General features: G+C 51.5%; 6 protein-coding genes and 1 non-coding gene across 7 annotated transcripts; 6 read left to right on the top strand and 1 right to left on the bottom strand.

Moving 5' to 3' along the window:
* Positions 1 to 1,371, top strand: BDW70DRAFT_57655 (uncharacterized protein). The gene is made up of 3 exons (XM_073744317.1): positions 1 to 88; positions 164 to 652; positions 764 to 1,371. The coding sequence occupies exons 2-3, from the start codon at positions 179 to 181 to the stop codon at positions 1,046 to 1,048; spliced, it is 759 nt and encodes a 252-aa protein (XP_073595573.1). The 5' UTR covers positions 1 to 88; positions 164 to 178; the 3' UTR covers positions 1,049 to 1,371.
* A 295-nt stretch (positions 1,372 to 1,666) lies between these two features.
* On the top strand, positions 1,667 to 3,745 carry BDW70DRAFT_168457 (chaperonin-containing T-complex subunit CCT7; the record flags this gene model as incomplete). Its single annotated transcript, XM_073742475.1, has 6 exons — positions 1,667 to 1,712; positions 1,808 to 1,974; positions 2,041 to 2,377; positions 2,438 to 2,810; positions 2,863 to 3,524; positions 3,586 to 3,745. 6 exons carry the CDS (start codon positions 1,667 to 1,669, stop codon positions 3,690 to 3,692), a joined length of 1,692 nt encoding a protein of 563 aa, XP_073595572.1. The 3' UTR covers positions 3,693 to 3,745.
* A 1,025-nt stretch (positions 3,746 to 4,770) lies between these two features.
* On the top strand, positions 4,771 to 6,572 carry BDW70DRAFT_57613 (Metacaspase-1). The gene is made up of 4 exons (XM_073744316.1): positions 4,771 to 5,072; positions 5,132 to 5,198; positions 5,252 to 6,241; positions 6,305 to 6,572. The coding sequence occupies exons 1-4, from the start codon at positions 4,941 to 4,943 to the stop codon at positions 6,328 to 6,330; spliced, it is 1,215 nt and encodes a 404-aa protein (XP_073595571.1). The 5' UTR covers positions 4,771 to 4,940; the 3' UTR covers positions 6,331 to 6,572.
* A 6-nt stretch (positions 6,573 to 6,578) lies between these two features.
* On the bottom strand, positions 6,579 to 7,845 carry BDW70DRAFT_137178 (ribosome biogenesis TSR3 family protein). Its single transcript, XM_073737000.1, has 3 exons — positions 7,569 to 7,845; positions 7,378 to 7,514; positions 6,579 to 7,323 (listed from the first exon to the last, which is right to left on the bottom strand). The coding sequence occupies exons 1-3, from the start codon at positions 7,802 to 7,804 to the stop codon at positions 6,584 to 6,586; spliced, it is 1,113 nt and encodes a 370-aa protein (XP_073595570.1). The 5' UTR covers positions 7,805 to 7,845; the 3' UTR covers positions 6,579 to 6,583.
* A 141-nt stretch (positions 7,846 to 7,986) lies between these two features.
* On the top strand, positions 7,987 to 10,711 carry BDW70DRAFT_57600 (VHS domain protein). Its single transcript, XM_073744315.1, has 8 exons — positions 7,987 to 8,179; positions 8,242 to 8,329; positions 8,416 to 8,491; positions 8,554 to 8,847; positions 8,898 to 9,170; positions 9,221 to 9,590; positions 9,639 to 10,150; positions 10,201 to 10,711. Exons 1-8 carry the CDS (start codon positions 8,110 to 8,112, stop codon positions 10,399 to 10,401), a joined length of 1,884 nt encoding a protein of 627 aa, XP_073595569.1. The 5' UTR covers positions 7,987 to 8,109; the 3' UTR covers positions 10,402 to 10,711.
* A 1,838-nt stretch (positions 10,712 to 12,549) lies between these two features.
* Positions 12,550 to 14,333, top strand: BDW70DRAFT_168455 (uncharacterized protein; the record flags this gene model as incomplete). The annotated part of the gene is made up of 2 exons (XM_073742474.1): positions 12,550 to 12,620; positions 12,699 to 14,333. The coding sequence occupies 2 exons, from the start codon at positions 12,550 to 12,552 to the stop codon at positions 14,239 to 14,241; spliced, it is 1,614 nt and encodes a 537-aa protein (XP_073595568.1). The 3' UTR covers positions 14,242 to 14,333.
* Positions 14,334 to 15,919: 1,586 nt separating this feature from the next.
* On the top strand, positions 15,920 to 16,001 carry BDW70DRAFT_t112. Its single transcript has one exon. It is a non-coding gene; the product is annotated as a tRNA-Ile (tRNA).
* Positions 16,002 to 16,599: the final 598 nt, after the last annotated feature.

Below are 16,599 nucleotides of genomic sequence, written 5' to 3'. Positions count from 1 at the left end.
CTTGAAGAAATGGAATTGAAGGGCTCTACAGATGCTTTGGTGGTAATGCAATACGCGCTAAAAAGCTCAGCGAGGCGGGAAAATACAGGTATTTACAACAATACAAGTCTAACTGACGTCATGCTACGCATATGATTTGGAAGCGCTCGGCTAACCATTGAAGGAGCCTGTGCCTCTGATGCAGAGAAAACACATAATAAACGCCTACCCAACAGCTTACGTCTTATGTTTTTTACGTCCTTCCTTTATTCAACACAGCAGCATGGATTCCTGGCACCGGAATGTCCGTTTACTACACCAAATCGACGAGTTTCTTGACATTGACTCAACGCAACCGCATTTCGTTTCCGACTTTGTTGCTCTCATAGATGCTGTCCGCGAGGGGCTGTACGTGATCGACGAGGACATCAAGATTCCCGACTCACAAATCAACCTGCATTTCCTGACCAAGCTGAAATCACGTCCTGAATGGAGAGAATGGGCTTTGGCTATGCTGCGGGACAGCCGAATCAATGCTTCCAACCTGACCGATTGCATGTCATTTCGAGAACTCGCAGACCTAGCAGTCAAGCAAGAGCAGATGCTTCTACAGCAACGCCGGGATAAGCGAGAGAGCGGCTCTGCACGCAAGGTCTCTTTCGCCCAGTCAGAGGTATCACAGACGCCTCGGTCGCTCACGCAGGAGGATATCAATTCCTTCGTCGTTCAGGAAATGCATAATCAGCGGGTATTACGGCGTGGTCATTTCAAGCGGCCCAGTCAGGAAGAGATCAATGAATATGTCATCCAACAGATGCGTCGAGACCGAGAGCAAACAGCGAGAGCACGCCGCAGCTACAGCCAGCCCCCCAAGCATAATCCAAACCATCTTCAAGCGAAGCCGATGACTGCGCGCTGCAGTTTCTGCGGAGATACTTATCATCAGTCGACTAATTGCTGGCGCCGATGGCGAGTAACTGCTGAAGCACTTCAGGGCCATCCTCCGCCAAAGTTAATCGAATCTCGAAACGGACTGTTTGCTCAGCCACGGATCTATCTTTCATACTAGTCGAACGAATACTTGTATATATACGGGACTGTTTTTCTTGTCTTCATATTTGCATGCGATGACATAGCGAGCGAGGTGTTTGGGAAACGGGCGTTTGAACTTTTGTTCGAGCACGTGGGTGCTTTTCTATAGATATATCCTGTTTTGTTATAGTCCAGACGCCATCAATAGTTTATTATGTATAACATAGCTCTAAGATGTCTCCGTTTGGCATCTGGAACATGGATATGTATCTTGAAAATTGAGTGATACGGAAGCAGCATAAGACAACGGCAAGACGCAATCAACCCACTTTGTCATCCAATCTCAGAACCTGACTACTTTGTACTTTGTAGATGAAAGTAGCTCTCTAATTATTCTGGCGAGTATGTTGTAAGTCCGAAGTAACTGTCCTAGATTACAACTTTTTACAGCTCAGAGTAGGGTTGCGGGGCGCGGCGTGATTGGTCACCGCCTCAGTGCTGGAGGTGCGATGAAATGAGAAGCTCGGGGAAATTTTGGTCGAGAGCATTCGGACGGACCGCTCTATCACCCGTCTCCTGCTGGCCCCTATTATTCTGGTCTTGCACAACTGTTTCTTTCTTATTTTCTGTTCTTCTCCGCAGCAAATATACCATCATGGCCTTCGCTGGCCAAACTCCCACCATCGTTGTCCTCAGAGAGGGTGGGTTCCGCCCGCATTTCGAACCCCTCTTCGCCAATGTGTGTTGAGGTTGTTGACTTCTGCTAACCCATGTTATTTTTTTCACTATTATCTAGGCACCGATGCTTCGCAAGGAAAGGGCCAGATCCTCTCTAATATCAATGCCTGCGTGGCTGTTCAGTCCACAGTGAAGAGCACTCTCGGACCATATGGAGGTGACTTGTTACTTGTTGATAGCAACGGCAAGCAGACAATCACAAACGATGGCGCTACAGTCATGAAGGTTCGCTTGCTATTGGTGGGTATAAGACACAGGGAAAAGTTTGCTGATGGACTTTCTGCTGTATAGCTGCTGGATATCGTGCACCCGGCCGCCAGAATTCTTACCGATATTGCTCGCTCTCAAGATGCCGAAGTTGGAGACGGAACAACATCAGTCGTCGTCCTCGCGGGTGAGATTCTTAAGGAGGTTCGGGAGTTGGTTGAACAGGGTGTGAGCGCGCAAACTATTGTCAAGGGCCTACGAACCGCGAGTGCGATGGCCGTCAATAAAGTAAAGGAAATTGCCGTGGACATGATTGACGCTGCCGGAAGCGAGGAGAAGAAGGTCGAGACCCTGCGGCGGCTGGCCGCAACCGCCATGAACAGCAAACTGATCAAGCGGAACTCGGACTTTTTCACGAAAAGTGAGTATCCTTGCTGTCGACCTGAATGCGATAGGGACGGTAATAACTAACCTCTACTAGTGGTTGTGGATGCAGTTCTCTCGCTCGACCAGGACGATCTGAACGAGAAGTTGATTGGGGTTAAGAAGGTCACTGGCGGTGGTCTGCAGGACTCTCTCTTCGTCAATGGAGTGGCATTCAAAAAGACATTCTCCTACGCCGGATTCGAGCAACAGCCCAAGTCCTTCAGGAACCCGAAGATCGTGTGCTTGAATGTGGAGTTGGAACTGAAGAGTGAAAAGGATAACGCCGAGGTTCGAGTCGAGCAAGTGTCCGAGTACCAGGCCATCGTCGATGCGGAGTGGCAGATCATCTACAACAAGCTTGAGGCTATCTACAAATCAGGGGCCAAGGTCGTTCTCAGCAAACTGCCTATTGGTGACTTGGCTACACAGTACGTCTGCGCTGACGGCTCACTGGGTAATTAATTCTAACGTTCATCCTAGATACTTCGCGGACCGCGACGTCTTCTGTGCTGGTCGTGTTGCGTCAGACGATATGGACCGTGTGTGCCAGGCGACTGGTGCTGCCGTCCAATCCACATGCAGCGATATCCAGGACCGTCACCTGGGAACCTGCGGCTCGTTTGAGGAGCGCCAGATTGGTGGGGAGCGGTACAACCTGTTTTCCGAGTGCCCCAAGGCGAAGACGTGCACCCTTGTGCTGCGCGGTGGAGCAGAGCAGTTCATTGCTGAAGTCGAACGAAGTCTGCACGATGCTATCATGATTGTTAAGCGTGCGCTGCGCAACACAACCATCGTTGCTGGTGGTGGTGCCACAGAACTGGAGCTGTCCGGCTACCTCCATCGGTATGCCGACCGAAACGTGCCCTACAAGCAGCAGGCCGTTGTGAAGGCGTTTGCCAAGGCTCTGGAGGTTATTCCCCGACAGCTGTGCGACAATGCAGGCTTTGACGCTACGGATATCCTGAACCGCCTCCGGGTGGAACATCACAAGGGCAACACGTGGGCTGGTGTGGACTTTGACCATGAAGGCGTCCGGGACAACATGGCCGCCTTTGTCTGGGAACCTAGCCTGGTCAAGGTTAACGCCATTCAAGCGGCCGTCGAGGCCGCTTGTCTGATTCTGAGCGTTGACGAGACTATCAGTGAGTCCTCCCTAGCATGTACTAACTCTTCTGGGAAACAAATCGCTGATATCTACCACAGAGAACCAAGAATCTGCTGCGCCTCAGGCACCTTCGCGCGGCCTGCCCCCAGGTGCTGCACAACGGGCTCTGGGTGGAGGCCGTGGCCGTGGTATGCCCAGACGGTAGATTGAACGACAGTGTCTCATGGCGGAGTAACTGGATAAAAATTTGAAAAAGAGATGGAAACCTCCGGTCACTGTTAGAATTAGCATATCGCTGCATATCACCAATCTCACGGTTTAATACTCGGTATTATATCTTGGCAACTTGACTGAGCCATTTCTGCAACCCTAGAATGCACTCCGTATGCTAGTAAACAGTAGCTGAATAAATTCTTTTTTTTTCTGGCTTGGACGCTGATGAACCGATAACAGAGACAGCGTGGCGTGGCTTAAGTCAAGGGCCTGACTCAGATATCTCGCGATCCAAGATCAGTTGGCAATCGGTTGACAACCAGTTGGCAAGACGGCCCAATTTTCTTCCTCCTACGTAGAGAGTCTACTCTGAGTAGAAGATGGATCTCAAGCTCTTATGGAAGTGGATTCTTGTTTTGAGACCATCCAAGCGCCTGGATCTCGGGACTTGTGTTCGGGACGGTCCACGTACTCGAAGGAGTACGTAAAAATAAGAACTACCTTACAATTGATACCAGATTTTTAGCAAGAATTGGAGCCAGGATTGAAGCCAGATGCCAGCCGCCAAGAGCCAAAATGAACTGAAGAACACCAGCATGACCTATTTCCGATGACTTAATGTTCGACGACGCCAATTAAGCTGCTCATTGGTGCAGACCAGAGACTTGTAAGATGGCGCTAGCGAATCTCGGCTGGCTGAGTCGTCAACGAGGCGTCGGCGAGGCCGGTTTGTTGATTATGGAGTCCACTGCAAAGGCCTGCCCTGTCAGTGTAACCGCCTGGCGTCGGCAGGATCCAATCCAATCCACGGCGGATGCTTTCCCCACCTGAATCTTAGGCTGCATCTTTTCTCCTGCGCTTTCTCGACGTACGACTGTGACCACCATCCCCATCCGCATTGTTCGACAGTCCAGCCTCAGCCCTGCCGCTCCTCATTTGTCTACTTTTGGCGTCAACTCGCCGGCCTGCCCGTCTGACTCGAGACAGAAAATGTCCTACTACCCTCCTTATTCCGGCGCGCCCGGTTACCCCCCGCAGCAGCAACCGTATCCTCCTCAAAACTACCACAGTTCCCCGCCCCCATATCAGTAAGCCTAGCCAGCTCTTTTCAATCTTGCTTACTCTTGTGCCCACTCGCACATTTTTTGTCTTCCAGTCTCTGTTTCCAGTGCGCTCTTCGTTTCGGTCGCGTATTCTAGAACGATACTGATCGAGGATCCGTCCCCGCTTCCTTAGACAAATGCACCACCACCATCAACAGCCGTCTTACGGCAGCGGCTATCCCGGGCAGGACTACCGTCAGCAGCAGAACCCTTACCCGCAATACGGCCACCCCTCACCTCAACCGTACCCTCCACAGAATGGTTACAGTGTATGTTGGCAGGCTGAGATGAATCCACCGTGCCGTTCGATGTTGACTTCGCATTATAGCACCCCCCATCGGGCTATCCGTCTTCACCTGCTCCTCCAAATGGCGGCCAGATGTACCACGGACGGCGTGCGTGACTCTTCTGTCGATAGTCGCTTGATATCCATGCTGATTCCTCCCAGAACCCTCATACCCACCAAATCAATACCCGCCTGCGCATGGGGGCCCTATGGCTCCGCCGACCAACCCGCAGGCTTTCGGCCATGGCGCACCTCAAGGATATAGCTTCCAGTACTCCCGTTGCACAGGGAAAAGAAAGGCTCTCTTGATCGGTATTAACTATTTCGGTCAAAAAGGTCAATTGCGTGGATGCATCAACGATGTGAAGAACATGTCGACATACCTTAACCAGAATTTTGGCTACGCCCGGGAGGACATGGTGATCTTGACTGACGACCAACAAAACCCCATGAGCCAACCGACGAAAGCGAACATTCTGCGCGCCATGCACTGGCTGGTGAAAGATGCGCAACCCAATGATTCTCTTTTCTTCCACTATTCCGGACATGGTGGTCAAACCCCCGATTTGGACGGTGACGAAGACGACGGATATGACGAAGTTATCTACCCTGTTGATTTCCGGGTGGCGGGTCACATAGTCGACGATGAGATGCATCGGATCATGGTGAAACCTCTCCGGCCTGGTGTGCGACTGACGGCAATCTTCGACTCGTGTCATTCAGGTTCTGCTCTGGATTTGCCATACATCTACTCCACACAGGGTATTCTGAAGGAACCCAACCTTGCAAAGGAAGCTGGTCAAGGGTTACTGGGCGTCATATCATCGTACGCGCGCGGTGATATGGGAGGTATGATGTCGACAGCCGTCGGGTTCCTGAAGAAGGCTGCCAAGGGCGACGAAGCCTACCAGCGAACCAAGCAGACCAAGACCAGCCCGGCAGATGTTATCATGTGGTCAGGAAGCAAAGATGACCAAACCAGCCAAGATGCCCAGATCGCCGGTCAGGCCACAGGTGCGATGTCCTGGGCTTTCATCACCGCCATGCGCAAAAACCCGCAGCAAAGCTATGTGCAGCTGCTGAATAGCATCCGAGATGAATTGTCGACCAGGTATTCGCAGAAACCGCAGCTGAGCTCCAGCCACCCCTTGGGTACGCCCCTTATCCCTCAATGAGATGTTTTTCGTACAAGGGCTTTTCTGACGGATTTTTTAGATGTGAACCTACTTTATGTAATGTAATGGACTTGTGGAAGAATTAGCTCCTGGCGTCTTTACACAACAATGTCGTTGACTCTTTCTGTCTTTGCCATGAATATCCCATTTTGCATGTCTGTCTCATTGTTACGGCGCGGTTACATTATTGGGGTTTACGAGGGCCAGCATTAAGAATATACTCAGTTGCCATGCAATAAGTTTGTCATATTTTTTACGCATGCAAAAGCGTTCATACTATATGTTCATATGGTAGCATAAACTTTTCTGCCTGGAAAAACTACCCCCTCTTAGGCGCGTTCACCACGGTTCTTGAAAACGAGGCACTAAACGTGTCTTTCGACTTGTGTCTTGAGGCGGCTATAATGCCCGTTCGATCAGTAACTGGCGTGGCATTTATGATATTATCAAAAGCCTCGTCGTCACTTCCGTCTGTGCCGGACACCGCATCCGAGTCCTCTAGTGGTCCAGTATCTGGTCGCTCAATTCTTTGTGGTTGCACTTTATCAGGGACGGATGGGTTCTGGAATGATTTTGAATTAAGAATCTTCGCACGAATGGCGGCCATCTGGTCCTCATCGTCGGAGTCGTCGGATATAGTGTAGGGATCCTTCTCTTCTTCCTCTTCCTCCTCCCCTTCCTCGTCCTTTTCTCCATCCGTCTCGTCGCCATCGTCTTCGTCTTCGTCTTCGTCTGGCTGTGATCTTCGATTCGTGTTTCCAACAGTCCACATGTCGTCTGCGCCTCCGTTTGCCCTACTCTCTTCGTATTCTCGTTCGATCTTCGCCAGCCACTCCTCCTCGGTCCGCTTGACGTCCTCTTCTGTCTCGCACGCAGCATATCGTTTCAAAAGTTGCGAGTTGATTTCGAGGAAGGCCTCGCCGTATCGGAAATGCTTTAGGACCTCTTGAGCCCAATCTTCGTGTCCGCAGATGTAGAAGCAAGCGGCTAGGGCTTCGACGCAGTTTAATCGCCATGGCTTTCCGTAGTTGACTGTGTTTGCTGCGATAAGGTAGGGTACTAGCCAAGTTAGCGCATACAGTTCATACATTCAGATATTTGCAAGGGACATACAGAGCCGTTCGCATTTCCCTCCAATCCGCGACCAGGGAACCTCCTTCACCCTCACCCAGGAACACTCCACCACGGCGGCACCGTATTGTTCTAGCAAGTCTCTATCAGCGGGGGAGACGACTCTCTTCGCATTAGGCCTGTATGTTATTCTATAAGTCGCTGAACGTAATTTTGCCATATGCGAAACGTACGATACAACAACCCCCTGAAACTTCTGCCCTATAGCCAGCTCTCGCATCAACCCAAAGTGCATCAGCCTCTTCCCTGAGCATCGTTTCGGATCGCAATGACCAAGGTCCCAGCACGCGGCTTTGAATGGTGGTCTTGAGGAGCCTGTCTCTTTGCCGTCGCGGGGTACTGGTCGTGGGCGCGGGTTGGAAAATTTCTTGCCCCCGCGGGAAAAGTTGTCTTTCTTGTGACGGACCATTATAGTATGAGATATAACAGAAGGTATAAGCAGGTTGTAGGCGAGTATGAAAGATTTGGAGAAAGCTTGGATGAAGTTGTGACTTCGCCAAAGAAATTGCGGCAAACACGTGGAGTTAGAGCTAAACGCCGCCAGACTGCCCGGCCGGCGACCCATCGGTCCTCAACTCCACCACGTCCACCACTTCCCTCCCCGATAGCAATACACTCATCGCCTCAGCTCTTAAGAACCCGATACTGCTATTTGTACCTTCTTAACCCTGTACTCTGGCCCCCGTCGTCACCCTGGAGGCCGCTTCAGCACGGATGGCAGCTAGGGACCGCTTTGGTGGTGCCTATGCTGACCTGGGCTTCACCCCTCTTCAGAGAGCGATTCGTACGTTACAATGCCATGGCAAGCATTTGTACTCCTCAATTAACTCGCTTCCGTATTTGCAGGAAACGCCTGCGACTTATCACACTACGAACCCAATCTGGCCCTAAACCTCGAAGTTGCAGACCTGGTCAATTCCAAGAAAGGCAATGCGTGAGTACTCCCGACTCGAGAGCCAAGTCGCAACGCCCAGCCGAAACCCCAACACGACCTTCTTTCTGACTGCTTGGATGCAATAGTCCTCGAGAAGCAGCATTTGAGATTGTCCGCCTGATCAACTCCCGGAACCAGAATGTCTCGTTACTAGCATTGGCGGTAAGACAGAGCTCCGCGACTATCGCAGAATGGCGCATCGCTGACGAGGTCGATTCCGGTAGCTTCTGGACATCTGTGTCAAAAACTGCGGATACCCGTTCCATCTTCAGATCAGCACGAAGGAATTCCTAAATGAGTTGGTCCGTCGCTTCCCCGAGCGGCCGCCTCTGCGGCCCACGAGGGTCCAGCATCGCATTCTCGAGTCAATTGAAGAATGGAGGCAGACGATCTGTCAGACATCGCGGTATAAAGATGATTTGGGGCATATCCGTGATATGCACCGGTTACTACTGTACAAAGGCTATGTATTTCCGGAAATTCGGCGCGAGGATGCGGCTGTTTTGAACCCTAGCGATGTATGTTGGCCTACGAATGCGTGTCAGAGCTGTATTGACTTGGGTTGCAGAACTTGCGTTCGGCGGAAGAAATGGAGGAGGAGGAGCGGGAAGCGCAGTCGGCGAAACTACAGGAGCTAATTCGGAGAGGAACGCCGGCAGATCTACAAGAAGCAAACCGGTTGATGAAGGTTATGGCGGGATACGACACTCGGCATAAGACCGACTACCGGGCTAAGGCGGCAGAGGAGGTGGCCAAAGTGCAGGAGAAGGCCAAGATTCTGGAAGAAATGCTGCAGAGCCAGGCGCCGGGTGATCGGATTGCGGAGGGCGATGTGTTTGAGGTAGGGTGAAGAATCCATTGTAATGAAGAATTCTTCTAACAAAGCCGCAGGAACTTGCGAATGCCCTTCAGAGTGCGCATCCCAAGATCCAGAAGATGTGTGAAGAGGAGTCGGATGACCCAGAAGCTGTGCGCAAACTGTTGGAGATCAATGACAGCATACACCGCACAATCCAACGGTACAAGCTCGTGAAGAGTGGTGATTTCGACGCAGCGACGAGGATTCCCAAGGGCACGTTGGGCACTACTACAGGGGTGTCTAAGAATGCCAACAACGAGCTGTCTCTGATCGATTTCGACCCAGAGCCTAGTTCCAACGGCGCAGGACAGCCGGCGCAGGGGTCCAGCTCTATCGAGAATGACTTGCTTGGACTGTCAATCGACGAACCTGTTCCGTCTGGTGGAATCTCGTTAGGCCAAAGTATGTTTATCTGCCCTTTGCACAAGCTATTTACTAACATTCGTGAAGCGAGCTCTCCGGCTCCTCAAATACCCCAGAATCCTAGCGCATTCCAAGCAAATTATGATATCCTCGGTTCGTTAAATTCAAGCCAACCCGCGTCGTTCTCGTCGACACCCGCTCCTGCATTTCATCAACCTCCAGTTACTGCAACCCCACCCCCTGCAGTGGACCCATTTGCGTCTTTAGTATCCGCTAGCCCTCGAAACAACAGTCCGCTCCCTTCCAGTTCCGCAAGCCCTCGACCGCCCGCATCGTCTTCCCTACTTGACCTCGCTGGAGCTGGAGCCGAGCAGAAGCCCAAGACAACGGACGATGACGAGTGGAACTTCACCTCCTCTTTACCGGAGAACTCACTGCCGAGCACCCAGCGCGTGCAGGTCCTGAATTCGTTATTGAAGATCGATTTCGTCGCTCGTCGACATCCCCAGCAACAACGCCAAATTCACATCGTCGCGTACTTTTCCAACACGACAAGTCAACCCTTGAGCGACCTTCACTTCCAGGTCGCTGTTGAAAAGGTACCTGCCCTCTATGCCTCACCTTATCATTCGCTAATTAACTGAAACAGGCATACACACTACATCTCCGCCCCCAATCCGGCCGCGACATTGCGCCGCTCCAGCAAAACGGCGTGCAGCAGGAAATGCTCCTTGATGGCATCGATATGGGCAAAGGCAATTCGGTCAAGATTCGCTTCCGAGTCTCGTACCGGCTCGGCAGCACAACGACAGAGGAGCAGGGAATGGTACCACCGCTGGGCATTGCATAGCGGCACTCACTTGGCCACGTTCAGTCTCACATTCAGTCCTATTTAGCTAGCTTATTTTACCCTCTGGAGTATTTGTGCAAACCTATTTAGCCTGTCAACTGTACGCCTGTCGGTAAAGCACTTCTTGTTTATATTTGTGAATTTATCTGCCTCCATGCTCCGTACCTTGTTAGGTGCCGGGAGTGGTAGTCTTGGTTGTTGGAGGAATTGCTATTACTTATTTGTGTTTCCAAGACTGGATTGCCGGGCACAGATGTATACTCCTATCTGTCCGTGCTACTGGTAAGAAATGCTCGTTGCCTAGTACAAGCGGAAGGAAGACGATGGCCTCCGCAAAAGTACACCCTTTGGCTCTGGTTGGCATCCCAGCAAACCCCGCTTACGACGCTAGTAATTTATGACCGCACCAATACAATATAGACGCACTAGTAGACCCTAATGCAGTAAGACTCATATAATATGCTGATAAATTTACAGGCATGGGTTGCTTGGTGTAGGCCAGAGGGTGCAACATAGGGCAAGAGGACCATACCAGCGAAACATTTCATTTGTGTATTGTACGACTCTTGACTACAATAACCCTGACTTTAAACAACTGTGATCGATCTATGGCGTGGCAGCACATATTCCAATCCTCAGTCTAGGTCTCGGCCTCGACCTGGGCCATTCTGTGGTTGCTAGTCCGCAGAGAGCCGAGAACGGATAAGCTCCCCCCTCCTCTTTCTTATCCCAGGAAAACTTAAATGAGTGGCTAGTAAGATGGGGTCAAATTGATGAGGGACTGCCCGTTCTGGGTGGGGAGGCTAACCGCGAGAGCGTATGCGTATCTCGAGATAACGACTGTATTGCGGCGATTCTACACCCTACTGGCCGCCATAGTCTAGACCGCAGTCCTGCAGTCCTCACAGTAGCCTCGGCATTGAGGCTAAAGACCCTGCGTTAGCGTAATCTCAATCTGAACGCCTACCATATAAGGGATAGATCTGGAGAAAATAGGCGAACTGCGTATCGGGACCGATATTTGCGAGATATGGCACCGTATCGCGAGGACAAACGGATGTCTCAGTGGCAACAGCCGGAAACGCCCTGATGGCACGATAATAGATAGCAAGAGGTGTAGCATTCGGCATTCTCCGATCCCCAGCTGTCATCCAGTCGCTATATAGGGAAAGTAGGGCAAATCTCGGCCAGCTCGGACAACCGGGGCCCTTCGCCAGCATGTATTCCTTTTCCCGGATAGCCTCTTAACAGGTAGAACCCAGGTAGACCCTAGAGAGTCCTTCCGTAGACCCTACCAGCCCTACCGTGCCTACCGTACCTAAGCGAGAATGCAGTGGCGTGGGAAGTGGCTGAACAGCCAAACATGGTAAGAGCCCTGTACCCCGAGCGATCAGGGCCGCAAAACCCAGGCAGAGCTGAGTGGAATTGGAACGCTCTGGAGGTAGGTCCCAACCTTCACAACTTGACGGTAGAATCCAGAGAATGCTAGGACGGGGCGAGCACTGAGCGCTATGGAAGCAGTTAGGCAGACCCTGGGAGAGAGGAGGGGGCAGAGCGCAGGAAGCAGGGAAGGGTGGCAAGTGGAGATGATTCGGGGTTTGATCGCAGTGGGTCGGAGGGGTCTGGGCAGTTGGACAGTGCGTGAGCTGCAGCTGTCAGCCTGTCAGGGTCGAGGTTCTCTTGCTTTAATTGGCGAGTAGACTGCCAGTCCTGCCAGTCCCGCCAGTCGAAGAACGGCCGTGCTAATGACCTTGAAAGAGAGCCATTGCAGATTCGTAAGAGTCAAACGACGACATTCAGGACGGCTCCGGAACATAAGAAGTAAGCAAGAGCAGCAATCAAAGACCGTGATTACAAAAAGGGTCTGAAGAATGGGAACGAAGGGCCAACGAGTGTAGCCAGAGCTACCCCAGGCCTAGACTTGCATGGCTGCTGTGTGTCGTGCGTCGAAAACCTTAACACTGTCAGGCCCATGGATACTCAGCAGAGAACCACACTCGACAGGCAGGAGCCAACCTTGGACGGCCCCCCTCTCAACCTCGCCTGGCGGCCATTTAACTTGCTCCTGTCACTTTCTGCAGCGCCTCTTCAGCCTTCTTCATCCAAGCTGTCATCTTCACACTACTACGGCCTCCCTATCCTCCAGACATGTCTCCCAGACCACCAAGTATCGATTACGGCCAGAGCCAGGGCCGAACAAAGGAGGAGAACCAAGAACGGTGAGCCGACTCTTCATGAAGATGGTCGTGCAGAACTAGCAGAGCTAATTGAAGTAGTGCCTTTATTGCGGCGTCTAGGCGGAAAGATCGCAGCTTAGATGCTCGTATCGAGTCTGCGAATCGAGCGTCGATGCTGCACAAGAAGCGCACCGGCAGGGCCTTGTTGATCAACCGCGAGGTGGTCGAGAACGAGTCCATGTACGAGGAGATCGACGACACCTACCGTGCCAAGATGCTTCAGTATATGCGCGTCCATAATGCGCAGTTGAACCACGACTTTGATAATACGCTTCTCGCCGGGCTGCCTACTACGTCGCAGGGACTGCAGATGCCGGGGTCTTTGCATACGGGGCCTTCGTATAGTCTGGGGCAATCTTCACACTCGATTCTGCAGATGCCCAGTGCTTCTCACAGTCCGCTCCCCAGCCCTTCACATTCATCCCACGGGTCGACTTCGCAGAGCCCGCAAATCCCCAGCGCTTCACAAAACCCGCGCGTACAGAACCGACCTATGTCCAGCCGCCGAAACAGCCACCAGCGCGCATCCAGCGTCGCACCCAGTGGGCCGATCCATGGCGCCCGCAAGCTGACCATCGACCTGTCTCAGCTGCGCAATACCCTTCCCGGACCAAGCACCGAACCGAGAAGGGCGAGCTCCAACGGGTTTCCGACCCCGGGAGCGAACTTCTCGCCGTCCTACTTGAGTCCCGGCCAGGCCCACTCTCAAGCCCAGGTGCCATCCTACCTTGCGGCAGAACCCAGCTCCGCTATTCGCCCACAGTTGCAGCAACAACAACAGCGACAACAACAGCAGCAACAACAACAACAACAACAGAAGCAGCAGCAGTTACTGCAGACCTGGCAAAGTCTCTTCCCCCGCCATTCCATATCTGATTCAACATCCCTTGGTGGCCTACCTGCCATAGGAGAAGTGCCAGGCCAATATCGCGACCGCATTGCGTCCGCTCCCACTTTTCCCATCCAAGACCCAGTTCGTGCCCAAGCTCAAGCCCAGACCCAGGCTCAGGCGGCTGCCACTGCAGCTTCACTTCAGAATGCCACCCCAGTACCAGGCCCCGTCGCCGCCCATGGGACGAGTCAGCATCACCGAGTCCGGTCGGAACCAGGACCCGCGCCCATTGCTGTCTCCACCACAATTCCATCCTCTTCGTCCTCGGTCTCTCTTCACACAGGGTTCTATTCAACCAGTGCTTCGTCACTGTCCGACCTCAGCTTTCCTGCTGAGCTTCTACCTACACCGCGAAGCATGTCGCCACACACTCCTGCCCCCTCCCAAGTCTCTCACCCGCGCATGAGCCTAGGAGCGGGCATGGGCGATTTCAACATGACTGAGGTGGAAGAACCATTCAAGCACACGCTGTTCGAACTGCAGGGTTTTGATCCAGATCTCCAGCTTGGTCTGGAAATGTCGGGACAAGGGCCCGAAAGCGCGGACCAGGATTTCCTTGATTTTAGCCAGTTTGCCTCTACGCTTGACCAGAACCATCATCAGGCTATGTTTTCGTCTCATTGGCAGATGCCCGTTGGCTCTGGCGATATGCCGGCAGATTCTGGCTTATCTGGCGGCTTGGATATGAAAGAGTACATCGCTAACTTGTGAGCTGTTTTACTTATTTGCTTTCTTGCTCGGGGCGATGATTTGTATGCCTTCATGCCTTCATGCCTTTTACCGTGTCTTACCAATACCAAATTTTGCAACATTTGTTTTGAGCTTTTCTTCACTTCTTGTACCAGATTCTGCCAAACTACCCACATTAGCCTTTGTGTTGAATTTAGTAGACGCCGCAAATGGACTGCAAGTTTGCAATGTACCCATGTACCCACTATGATCGGCAATTAATAATGCAGATCTCCCGACGTCGCAATGAGGTATTATAGAGTCTGACCGCATGAAAAGAGTATCTCGTATCCTGAATAGCCCTGGCCCATCCTCGACTGACCTATGAATGAGGTGAAGAACTGGTGTCGGCCGCAAACGGGGGAAGTCTAAAGCTATCCGATAAGCTGATTAGTTTGAGGTAACAAGCTCGCGGATGGGCCCGTAACAGGTGGATGCAACATTCCAGTCAGGAAAAGGAATACGCCTGCTTCTCAAGCTCCGGATTGCGATCTGAGTAATCCCAGTTTCGAAGCCAGTGTACTTTCTATCCTACTGACTAAGCTTCCTACTTTGTGCGCGATATTAACTTTGGGTAGCTTTGTCTTCCGAACCTTCCTACTCTGGAGTTCTTTCTGAACCGGAACTGGCCGGGGACTCGGGGAGCCCGAGCGTCAAGAGTGGATCTGCAATGTGAGCTTATTGCCCATGCAGTGGGGCACGGTAACCTATTGTAGCTAGCTTGACCCGCTTGAAGAATCAAAGCTCGTTGACTGTCGATCGCGTTTCCGCTAACCGGATCGGGTTAGTGCTCTGCTTCATCCCCCAGAACTCCAACACGGGATGTAGGGTACAGTGGTACGTACTAGGTAATCCGTCACACTCGCATCCATGGTTAACATATACCTCTGCCCTGAAATGGAGAGACAGACTCAGAAACGATGGAAAAAAGTGCTACCGGCGGCTTTCAATGTAACGTTGCCAAGGCTTGCGCGTACACAAGCTAGATAAACTCTGTTTTATCTATTTTTTATGTTGCGAACTTGCAGGTTCAAGGTTCAGATTGAATTTTATTATGACTCTTGTCAAATTGATCCGCGTAAGTCACTTGGATTGGCTGAGTGGGATAATGCGCTGGCGTAGACTGTAGAAGTCACTGAAGCAGAGCAGTGGTGCGTGCCGGACAAGAGGAGCAACCTTAGCTTCGTGGCATTGACTTGTTTGACCCAGCCTCGAGTTGATCGACTGGTGACAACAGAGTATGCTATCATGTGATTGGTGGGTAGGCGTACCTTGCTGCTCAGCTAGATAGATGCGGAGAGGAAGTGGTCTGACTATCTCATGCGCCCACTCGACTTTATCCAGGGTTATCTTTACCCCTGGCCTGCGCTGGCCTCTCCAGTCCTCATTCGTCACTTCACACTCTGCCTAATACTCCAACTTACCCTCAGAGTAGATATAGTTTCACTTAAGATGTAGCAACAAACGAAGTAGAAAGGCCGTCTATTGTTGTCATAGGATACAGAATACAGCGTGACTTCCGCACTAGCAGCTGTTGCCGGGCAGAGTGGTCAGAATCCCGACTTGCTATTAGCCAAATCATGGCAACTAGTCAACCTGTATTTTATGTGCTACGATTTTGGTTCAATATTGCCAATAAATTTGGCAATTTCAACAATCGGGTTCCGTGGCGCAATTGGTTAGCGCGTGGTGCTAATACGAAGTATACGCCAAGGCTGAGGGTTCGATCCCCTCCGGGACCATTCTTTTTGCTTTTTTATTTCTTGTCTCGACAACTTGTTTTATTTTTGTTTCGATAACGCATTTTTGCAACAGCAGTGGATTGAAGTAGAGGCCTCTCTTATGTTTGAATCATTACATGTTGTCTCTTTAGTACCAAGCTTGTCCTGCTTCTACACCTAGCTCAACTTTCCCAACAGGCTAAATATATATCATCCATCTCTTCTACCTCCCAAACTCATGTTATATACAGCGCTTATCACAACGCCACTTAGATCTGTTGGAATATAAGGATCGGCATATTGCCAATTGGTTTTTATGGCCTAGCTGTAAATGCTGACAAGATCTAGCCCTATCCACCAATCGAAGCTTAGGTCTTTCCAGATCGTTTCTGAAATACTATTCATAGTCCTGCTTTGCGGACGTGGTGAGTCTGGCAGAGCTTGACCTGCGCGCGAGCCTATCTGTCACCGAAGGCGGTGAAGTTTTTAGTGATAGCGACTATAAGACGCAATTCCCTTTTGTCTTGCAGCCGTGATTGATGGCCAGGATCCCTGTCTAGACTTCCACCTCGCGCCAGATGAATTTGTTATTGAGTTATGCAAATGCCCAAAGCGCCTT

The sequence above is a fragment of the Aspergillus foveolatus genome (assembly GCF_047715535.1).
Source record: "Aspergillus foveolatus strain CBS 279.81 unplaced genomic scaffold BDW70scaffold_27, whole genome shotgun sequence".
Taxonomy (NCBI): Eukaryota; Fungi; Ascomycota; class Eurotiomycetes; order Eurotiales; family Aspergillaceae; genus Aspergillus; species Aspergillus foveolatus.
Note: the sequence above shows the minus strand (reverse complement) of the source record. Positions and strands in the feature narration are given on the sequence as shown.